The 11,095-nt window shown below is 38.5% G+C and overlaps 1 protein-coding gene across 1 annotated transcript; it reads right to left on the bottom strand.

Moving 5' to 3' along the window:
- Positions 1 to 432: 432 nt before the first annotated feature.
- LOC122668658 (receptor-like protein EIX1) lies at positions 433 to 6,733 on the bottom strand. Its single transcript, XM_043865196.1, has 4 exons — positions 5,527 to 6,733; positions 5,359 to 5,430; positions 3,246 to 5,076; positions 433 to 889 (listed from the first exon to the last, which is right to left on the bottom strand). The coding sequence occupies exons 1-4, from the start codon at positions 6,731 to 6,733 to the stop codon at positions 433 to 435; spliced, it is 3,567 nt and encodes a 1,188-aa protein (XP_043721131.1).
- Positions 6,734 to 11,095: the final 4,362 nt, after the last annotated feature.

Below are 11,095 nucleotides of genomic sequence, written 5' to 3'. Positions count from 1 at the left end.
GATCGTTCAACAACCAACTTCCACTTGTGGGGGGATGTTAAGGATAAGGATCCGTTGGCATTTTAAATGTTCAAGTTTATTTGAATCAGTCAACACTTATCTAATACTAGCTGTTGTAACTAATTGGGTTTATCCCATTGTAGCAAATACGAGTGTTAACATCACTTTGAATTCAAGTTTATAAATACCATCACTACCCAACAAAGTGGGTAAGGTGAGATTCATCCCAATTCAAACTCTCTATCTCTCACAGTCCTTTTTTTTTGCTAAAGGTCAGCAAGATTATATTAAAAGAGAGAAAAAAAAAGTACAAGAAATAAAATTCTAGGCATACCCAGACAGATACAAAAACACCACACTCAGGGCGAGAGCCTACAGCCAAAAGGAAAACAAACTAACAACGGCTACACCAAAGGATAACCCAACACCAAATTAGAAAGCATCATCAGAAAAAAAACTCCAAACTGAAGCAAGGAAGTCAGAGACCCACGGAATAGACACACCACTGTTCACCGCTGACTTGGCAAGGAAATCAGCAACCGGATTTGCCTCATGAAAGCAATGGGAAATCTTCCAAAAGATAGAGAGGAGATATGGTTGCAAACCGAGCCACTGCTGCCTGACAAACCAAGGGATTGACCCTGCCCGAATCAAATCCACCACAGACATGGAGTCACACTCGATCCATAAACGGGTCACATACATTTCTTTAGCTCTCAGAAGGCCGTGAAGAAGGGCCATGAACTCAGCCACATAATTGGTCTTTATACCAAGGGAAACACTAAAAGCTGAAATCAAAACAGCACGATCATCCCTAAGGATCCCTCTAGCCCCAGCCCTCCCAGGGTTTCCCAGAGAACACCCATCTGTGTTTAGTTTCACCCATCCACTAGGGGGATTAAACCAACGAAGTTCAGAAATAACCCAAGCGGATTCCCATAGTACCACCTCCAATACTTGAAACTACACACGAGCGTTGGAGGGAATCCTCCCTCTTTAAAAAATTGTTACATTATCTTTTAATGATATATATGTTATTCTTTTTCTACTTCACCTTTAAATATATCTGTTAAAAATAAATTAAAATTATCCAACTTTATATTTCCTAATTTTTGGTATTCAAATATTTTTTAATGTTTTTTCATCTAACATCCATATAGTCGTCATTGATCCAACAAGGTCTGATATTAATGTAAGTGATGTGGATTGACCAATTTTATAGCACATATTCTATTACATTAATTTAGCTTAAGTACATAATAGAATGATTTGATGTTTTAATTAGTCTATTAATTCGGTGATAAATTTTGAAGAATATGTACCATTAGATTGAGTTAACCTGGATACCTCAATTATTTGACGAGTTTATTCCCTTAATTTGTTTGAGTGTTCTATTTTTTTTGGTAACGGGGAATTTTATTCAAAACCGGCCGGGGGGGGGGGGGGGGAAGCCGAGGCTTCAGCATTACAACATTGATAAAGCCAAGGAGTGAAGTAAGGCCAAACTGTCCTACACCCAACGGACAGGCCTTTCTTAGCTAGGGTATCGGCAATGCCGTTAATGACCCTAGGAATATGGAAGAAGTGAGCTTCTATAGGCGGAGCTGAGAGGAAGATGATATCCTCAATAACTGGGGCTATCTCAACTGGAATAGGTTCCTCATTATCTACAATAGCTTTTATCACCTCCAAATTATTAGCTTCAATTATAAAGCTATAAAAATTTAGATTTACGAAGTAAAATTTGTCCCGTAAAATTTTTCAAGTAAAATTTTACGTCGAAACAAACGGAGAAAAGAAAATAGGAGGGAAAAATAATGCTAACTGGTCATGTGGTTCTTGTGCCTAGACATAGGACCGCGTGAATTTACCGTTCAGCCTATAGTGAAATTAAAAATCTCAATCCCATAGATCCTTATGCACACGCTCTCATTGGCTCCATGCTGATGCAGGTACAACACGACTAGACAATGAACCCAAGCCTAACTATGGGCTTAAAAAATGTTGATTAGTTTGGGCTTGGGCTGAACAAACCAAACCTGAAGTCAGGTGGGCTCAAGTAACTCTTTCAGTTCAGCCTGCCCAACCCACCCGATGCCCACCCATATTGTTTTGACTCTTTAGTGTAATTGTGTGACCATTCCATGTGTGATGTTAGGCATCTCGCTAGCGTGATTGTCACGTTTGCAAAAGTCTTTGAATTTAGTTTTCTTAAACTGAGGTGAATATAGAATCTCTTCAAACATGTGATTTTACATTATAATTAAGATTCTGAGAAGAATGAATAACATCATTAACTTTCCTACATCCACAATGAGTCAAGCTCCTACCCAGCCATCGCAGTAGCAAGTGTGTCAAACCGAGTCGTTCAAGTTTCAATCAGCCCGGGATCAAAATAAAAACTAATATATTAAAGCAAAAGAAAAATCTGTACATCATATATAAAGGGGGGAAGATGTGTCTTGTTCCTAATAGCACATAGGGTTAGAGATCACAACGCTTTTATCCATTAGTTGTGTTGGTGGGAGATATTTACAGCTGAGAAGTTTGATGTTAGTTCAGCTAGTTCAAAGAAACTGGTAGCTAAATTCCAATATTATTGAATGTTGAAAATACCTTTATCCAAGTTTTGGTTGTGGGTTATCTCTTTCCCGGAGGCTACTTCATTTAGATATTCAAAAACTTTTAGGGTCTGTTTGGAAGAAAAAAAAAAAAAAAAAAAAGGGGGTGCGACCCATGTGTAATGGCGGTGAGAACAGTGATTTTTGTGGACCGCACATTAATATTTTGTATCACACAATATTTTATCTTGGCATTTTCAGTAAATTTGTATAAAATAAGTTGTATGTACCACCACAATCTTATTGATTCAAAATTAAAACTTACAACATAAACCAAGACATAACATTCTTGCTTATACAGATATATGCCAACAACCCCTACTAGGCACATTGCTATGATGAGGAAAAGAAAAAGAAAAAAAAAAAAAAAAAAACTCTCTTATGTATCAAATAGGAAATATACACATTAATTAAAGGATGGAGTGTACGTACCTTTTATTTATTGTCTCTTATGGTAATAAGACAGGCTGCAATGGATCGAGATGACATTGATCAATTCCTCCTCATTCAATATAATATGACAAAAACCGAAAGTAGGCAATCCTCCAAGATTTCTTGAAAATTAAAGTGCCCCAAAAGGCCCAAAATCCCACAATGAAGCCCATAATGCCGCCAATGTAAAACCATAGCATATCCATCCATTCTTCATTTTGATGATCTCCATCAACTTTGGCTTCATCATATGCTGGAGGAGATATGTTGGTGCCTGGGCAATTATTAGGTAGTGGCAACCCACAAAGTCCGGAGTTCCCAGAATAAATGGACGATGATGCATCAGCATCAATGATGGTCTGGATCTGGTTACTTAAAGGAATTTTCCCAGATAAATTGTTATGTGAGAGGTTCAAGTGGCTCAAGAAAGTTAAAGAAGATATGGTTGGAGGAATCTCACCTGAAAGTTGGTTTGTGGAGAGGTCAAGTGTTTCCAGATTTCGCAAATCCCCAATCTTCTCCGGGATCTTTCCTGTCAAATGATTCATTGATAAGTTCAAGGTACCCAATCCCACTAGCCTTGTTATCCCATCTGGAATCTTTCCCCATAGATGATTGTATGAAAGATCAATGCTGTTCACCAAGTCAAGAGTGGAGCTGTATTCAAGTTCTATTCCTTTTGTAACTACCATCATGTGCTCCCCATAAAAGCCTGATGTAGGATATGCCTCATTTGATTCTAGATAACTCAAGTTACCCAAACATTGTGGAATGAGTCCTGATAGATTATTATGTGAGAGGTCCAAGAAGTGAAGCTCAGAAAGGTTACAGATTTGTGAAGGAATTTCTTCAGTGAAAAAGTTGAAACGAAGGCTGATAATACTCAAAGCTGATAGACTTTCTCCAATCCATGTTGGTATATTTCCAGTGAATCCATTTCTGCTAAGGTCAAGACCCAATAAAGATGTGCATTTTTGCAATGATGAAGGAAACTTGCCACGAAAGTTGTTGCTACTAAGTAGTAGAAATCTCAATGAAGACAAATAACCTATTGATTGAGGAATCTTGCCTGATAGATTATTGTTACCTAAATCTAGAACTGCCAACTCATTCATGTCCTTCCAACAGTTAGGGAGTTCTCCCCCTAAACTATTATTTGAAAGGCCAAGAAACGTCAAACGCGGTAGTTGACATATAGAAGAAGGAATTCTCCCATTTAAAAAATTCCCAGAAAAATCTAAAGCGTATACTCCAGACCCTAAAACTTTACCAATATTCTGAGGAATTTGTCCTGTGAATAAATTTGTCCCAAGATTTAGATCACTAACATTAGACCAAAGGGGGAAAGAACCATTGATTTGATTGAAACTCAAATCTACTGTATCTGCACTGAAAAATTCCAAAGAATTTGGTACCCTCCCTCTGATTTGATTTTGAGAGAGATCCAAAGTATGTATCCACTGCCGAGCACATAAATTCCAAACGCTATCTGGTATGGTGTCTGAAATTCCTACGTTTCTGAGAGTTATACCGGAGAGGTTCTTTTGAGTTGCAAGCCATGGAGGAAAATTGGGGCCCATTTGGAGGTCAGACATATGGATAGTCTCCAGACTAAAAGTTGGAATCCACTCCCTGCTCGGTTTAAAAACCAAGGGCTTATTTGGAACTTCAGAGCCGATGTATAGCACTTTTAAACTTTTGACATTTTTAAAGTGACCTTCTGAAATAACGCCCTTCAAAGAACTCTCAGTTAACATCAATACAACCAACTCTGAAAGTTCCCCAATCGATTCAGGAATAGTTGCATCCAATTTTTGATTGTAGGAAAGGTCCAAATATCTTAAGGATGACAATCCTCCAATGGACTTCGGGATAGGACCTGTGATTTGAGTTCCAGAGAGGTGTAATGTTCTCAAGGATGACAATCCTCCAATGGACATCGGAATAGGACCTGTGATTTGAGTATTAGAGAGGTCTAATGTTCTCAAGGACGACAAGTTTCTGATAGTTGCAGGAATTGGTCCTGAAATAGAAGCTTCAATTAAGAGAGGTCCTAGCATGCACCAAAAAAAAAAAAGAAAGTGGAAAAATATTTGGAGAGATCCGGGAGAAGGTGGAAGTTTACCTGAAAGCTGAGTATTAGAATGGAGTCTCAATTCTATCAAGGACGACAACTTTCCAATAGATGTAGGAATTGGACCTGAAATAGAAGCTTCAATTAAGAGAGGTCCTAGCATGCACCAAAAAAAAAAAAGAAAGTGGAAAAATATTTGGAGAGATCCGGGAGAAGGAGTAAGTAGTTTACCTGAAAGTTGAGTAGCAGAGAGGTCCAATTCTATCAAGGATGACAAGTTTCCAATAGATGTAGGAATTGGACCTGAAATAGAAGTTTCAATTAAGAGAGGTCGTAGTATGCACCCACAAATTAAAGATCCAACAAGGTACGTTCCAGGAGAAGGAGTAAGTAGTTTACCTGAAAGTTGAGTAGCAGAGAGGTCCAATTCTATCAAGGATGACAAGTTTCCGATAGATGATGGAATCAGACCTGAAACTTTATAATTGTAACCCAAATGTAGTGTCTCCAAGCGGCTACTAGAATTGCACATGGACAAACTATTCACATATTCTGTTATTCCGCCATTAATCTTGCAATCTGATAGATCTAACCTTTTCAAATTGCAAAGATTACCCAAAGTTTTTGGTATCCTTCCTCCAATGTCCGTATCGGATAAGTCAAGAACAGTAAGACTTGTAATATTGGAAATCCAGGGAGGAATAATTGAGGAGCTAAAGTTGTTCAGAGTAAGTTCGAGGACTAGAAGAGAAGTAAAATTTGCAGCATATGAATGAAGAGATGATATTGAGAGAGGGATGTTGGAAAGTTGACAGGAGGACAGGTGTAGTTCTGACAGAGAAGGAAGCATAGTAACAGCTTGTATCCAGCCAGTTGAAGACTTACCTGTAAACCTCACATAATCCATGTTTAGGTACCTCAAAGAAGAAGATAGACCAGAGAGCCACTGAAGATTGTTGATCGTTAGATCACCACCATCAGAAGAACCGAGATGAAGATATTGCAATCTTGACAAATTTCCAAGTTGAAGAGGAATTGTTCCAGTGAATGGTGAAAGAGAGAGATTGAGATACCTCAAGTTGTGAAGTGAACCGAGGAATTTTGGAATATGGGTTTCTTGAAAATTAATGTTGAAGCTGAGGTCCAAGTAATTCAAGTGTTTCAATTTGAGCAATGAAGGACTTATCTTTCCACCCAAAGAAGACTTCTGGGCAGCTTCCCAATCAATGTCGTAATATTCATCAACACTTGTCAATTCGGAGTATACAGGTTGATTTCGAAGGTCGAGTTTGATGACATGGCGGGTCATATTGTTGCAGACCACACCTCTCCATCTGCAGCAATCACCACCGATCCAAGAAGAGAGTCGGCCCGAAGTAGTGTCGTTTAGACCAGCTTTGAACTCGAGTAGTGCCTGTCTCTCTCCCTCTATGCAGCTGCTGCTGCTGCTGCTCACAGTGAGAGTAGTAGTACTACTGAGACCAGCTGCTCCAACAATATTGCTTTTAAGGTATACAAAATCCAAAAGCAGCAGCTGGAACAACAGCAGAAGACGAAGAAGAAGAAATTGATCACGAATAGATGTCATAGCAGATAGACCTCCCATGATTAGGCCTTATCAGATAACACTCAATTCTGCCCCAGATCTTTGAAGCCCAAATGATTTTTATAAGATAAAAGTTGTTCTGAATCACCATCACCACCAGCGTGCATCACACGGCGATTTGACCCGTAGTTCAGATGGGGTCAGCTATGTAAAACTGATGAAAATGAGGTCAGATCAAGTCCCAGTGACATGTATTGTCATGGAAATTTGATGGAAGTCGCCAACCACGTATTCACACAAACATATGAGCGAGTGACAAAAGACTTGACCACTGACTTTGGGTCTTCCAAGATGAGATTATTGAACCGACACTGACTTGGACTTGGAGTCGTTGCATCTTCTAATTCTTTTTTTTTTTTTATATTTATCAAACGACCTTGGGTTGTATTGCACCATCCTCAACAAGTTAATTTTGTTGATGTATCGTAAGTTCGTAACCCTAACGGTTACTTACCCTGTTATTGAAACTATTTATTAAACTAAGTTTTTACATTTCTTTTTTCCTTGTTTTAAAAAAGCTTTCTTAAGTATAAATTTAAAAGAGAATTGTTTCTGTTGAGGGAGTGTATCGTCCACACCCAAACACAAGGGGGAGGTGGAATGACAGCCCTGTCCCCATGAAAAGAGGGAATCATCACCCACCTGATGCGTCCACGTGCAAGCAGGGGCCACATCCCACCCCCATCACACTGGAAACACTTATCTAACTATGTATTTCGTAATTGTGAATGTTATGTTATTCCTTAATTTAATGTTTGTTTAATTTTCCACCGTTTTTTCTAGAAACCTTAAACTTTAGTCTATGAAACATTAAAAACTTGAACTTAAAATCTAAACCTCCTCTTCAAATGGTTGAATTCGTTGTATGTATGAATGGAGACTTTAAACAAAGAAAACACTGCCGAAAAAGTTGTCTACACTCTACGGTGCAATCACCGAGTTCGGCTACGGTTTACGTACGCCCCTCCCGAGTCAACCACTGAATCACAAGCCAAACATAAGAAGATTAATTAGGTGAAGCTGATGGAAATTTGAAGGAAGTTGCCAACCACAAAGATAAGAAGATTAGGTGAGGGATCATAATGTGTGGAAATTAAACAGAGGACTGCAAAAGAGAGTTTATTAGGTAAAGAGAAGTTTGTTTCTTATTGGACTAATTAAGATTACCATCCATGATGTTATCTATCCATCATGACTTGAAAATGGTGACTTTAATTGGTACTACTTACTGGTAGAAGATTCTACATCCATATCACTTGTTAAATTTAAGCTTAGAACAAGTAAGGTAATTAATGTCACTAGATTATGATTGTACCCTATTATTTGATTAATTCCCAAATGACATTTATAGAATCAGATATTCAAATTTATTGCTAATAAATAATTAAAAATATATATAATGGGCCATTACATTCAACAGTTCACAAACAAGGCATGCCAAGCCTACTTTGAAGTTTGAAGACCCAAGCAATGGACTTGGAGATGGAAAATAAAATGTAAACCTCATAGGATTAGTAAGCTTTATTTTCCAATCACTTGCCAGGAAAAATAATTTTTATCCTGCTACCCTTCTTGTTCAAAGGATCAGATCCCATGTGATTTGTCCTCATTGGGTGGTGGTGACTGGTGAACATACAACGTCTGTGAGGTTAGCAAAACCCATTGGAGAAACAAACATGTTTCCCTGTTGGACTTTCATTAAAAATTACTAGTACGACACCTTAGGATGTTCTTTAGCAACTTGACCCCCCCCACCCGTAGTTGACACGGCCTTAGTTGTGAAACTGACAGAAATTGCTAGCCACAAATCATTCCACAATCGTACAAGTCTTTTTGGGATTGGGGTGTGGTATGTGTGGTTCACTTTCATAAAAAAATAAAATAAAATAAAATTAAGGACGATATTTTGGGGGTGACTTGACCCGTAGTTGACATGATGGTTACATGTAAAGCTTTCCACATCAATTATTAGAAATTATTTACGCAATTAACATCATGATGAATTATTGAACATGTAATTATACATTAGAGATCCTGCTACCCTTCTTGTCCAGAGGATCAGATCCCATGTGATTTGCCCTCGTTGGGTGGTGGTGATTAGTGAACATACAACGTCAGTGAGGTTAGCAAAACCCATTGGAGAAACAGACATGTATCTCTGTAGAATCGAGATCCTCTCCAGCGCACATCGTGCGGGTGGGGGGCATCGATCCACACCACTGCACACATCCCAGTGCAGTGGCATGTGGATCGAGGCCTCCCCAGTTGGACGATGTGCGCTGGACATCGTCCCGCGCGTGAGAGGATCTCGATCCATTTCTATTGGACTTTTCATTAAAACTTACCAATATGGCACCTTAGGATTTTCTTTAACAACTTGACCCCCCATAGTTGACATGACGTTAGTTGTGAAGCTGACAAAAATTGCTAGGCACAAACCATTCCACGGTCCTAAAAGTCCTTTTGGGATTGGGGTGTGGTATGTGTGGTTCACTTTCATTAAAAAAAAATAAATTTAAGGGCGATATTTTGGGGGTGACTTGACCCGTAGTTGACACGATGGTTACCTATAAAGCTTTCGACATCAATTGTTAGAAATAATTTATGCAATCAACATCATGATGAATTATTGAACATGAAATTATACATAAGAGAGTAACTAAAACTCCGAATCAAGAATGGAATCGATCTAGAAGATTTTGATCCAAATTGGTTCAGAAATCAAGAATCTAAGCTATTTTATAATAAAAATCAAATCGGTTCAATAATCAAGAATCTAAGCTATTCTATGATGAAAATCAAATCGGATTAGGAATCAAGAATTGACTCATGAATCGGTCCGATTCAAGATGGATTATAAAAAAAAATGACTAGGAATCGGCCTATTCGGACTTGATTCGGCTGATCCGATTCTGATTAAGAAAGCAGCGATTAGGAGCAATAGAAATCAGGATCGGTGTCAGCCGTTTCCAATCCAAATCGAACAATTCACTGAGCCGATTCTTGATTTTTAAAACCATGTCAAGAACAAAACCTTGTAATTGAATCCATAATGTTTGATGAAGATTTCACTAGCCGCTTCCTCTCTTTTTGTTGATCATTTCTGCTCTCTTCTCCATATAATAACTAGGGTTAGCAACTAATTGCATTGCTACCATAATGGGCGCGCCGTTGTTAATAGACCAACACATAACAAAACAAGTTTTGCACTTTTACAATAGGTTAATGGAAACCTCTACTTACTAAGGAGACCACCTCCCGTATAGGACTTCATCCATTATTCCATGCACATACAACGACTAGATGTTAACCCGACACATTGTGAAAACATTACACCAGTGACTAAGATGCCCCCTACATACACCATAAACTTTACCTAGAATACAACTCTTCGTTTTTCTACCCCAAAAAAAAAAAAAAAACTCTTTTGTTTTGGGTCCGGCTAAGTGTCACCTACCTGATGACAAAATAGCTTGAAATCTAATTCTATTGCCCCCTGATTTTTATCATGTTGTACATGATTTTTGGGTTAAAAATTTCACTTTCTGTGACAAAAGTGGTTGAAAAATAAATTCTATCGCCTCTTTATTCTTGCCACGTTGTAGGTGATTTTTAGGTTAAAAGGGACATTTCCTCTAACTTTTGAATCTCCCTTGAGATCCTAAACAATTCGATACATAAGTATATTCGTATAGAATGGAATTTTATGTCCTAGCATTCTATTGACCATTGGATGGAATAGGAAACATCTTAACCATTCAATCCATTCATAGTAGTATCTCTCTTCCTCCACCTCCACTGTATCTTACATCTCCCCCTTCTCTCTATTTCTCCCTTTCCCATTCACCGCTGCAACCACTGCCCTCTCTCTCTCTCCTAGACTTTTTTTTTTTATAAAAAGAAATTTATTGACGAGGGAACAAAGTTCCAAAAGAGTCAGCATACAGTAAGGGGGAGATAGAACGGGGAGGGGAAAACCAAAAGTTGGAATCTTGTGTAGTAGGTGTTGGACAAGTGTGTGTCCATCAAACCCGGTTCAACCCAGTTCACCATTTGTATTGAACTTTTATACATTTTAGTTTGATATTGTCGCATGCGATATAAACTTTTTGAGCATTATGTGTCCCTAAGCTTTACTTAAAATGGCAGTCACGACTAGGGTTTGGGTTGGGCACCCTTATCATATGGTCGTCGCATTGGGTATACCTAGACATGTGATGTCAAGGTACGAATGCGAGTGCTCACATGTTTGATGTGTGCATTGGTGAAGAATCTACTGTGTCGATTCCCTCATATATTACTGCCAAATGTAGGAAGGGATAGGCATCTGTCATTGACACCCTATGCCTGAGGGAACCCTGT

Source organism: Telopea speciosissima, chromosome 7 (assembly GCF_018873765.1).
Source record: "Telopea speciosissima isolate NSW1024214 ecotype Mountain lineage chromosome 7, Tspe_v1, whole genome shotgun sequence".
Taxonomy (NCBI): Eukaryota; Viridiplantae; Streptophyta; class Magnoliopsida; order Proteales; family Proteaceae; genus Telopea; species Telopea speciosissima.
The sequence above is the reverse complement of the archived record's forward strand: the minus strand, read 5'-3'. Positions and strand labels throughout refer to the sequence as shown.

What these genes read in the sequence shown, in the direction of transcription:
- LOC122668658 (XM_043865196.1), bottom strand. Translation starts at nt 6,733, where the DNA reads ATGGGAGGTCTATCTGCTATGACATCTATTCGTGATCAATTTCTTCTT. An exon ending in CTCTGCTACTCAACTTTCAG is followed by an intron (nt 5,431 to 5,526) that starts GTAAACTACTTA and finishes CTTCTATTTCAG; the next exon opens with GTCCAATTCCTACATCTATT. An exon ending in GAATGGATGGATATGCTATG is followed by an intron (nt 890 to 3,245) that starts GTTTTACATTGG and finishes TAATCCCCCTAG; the next exon opens with TGGATGGGTGAAACTAAACA.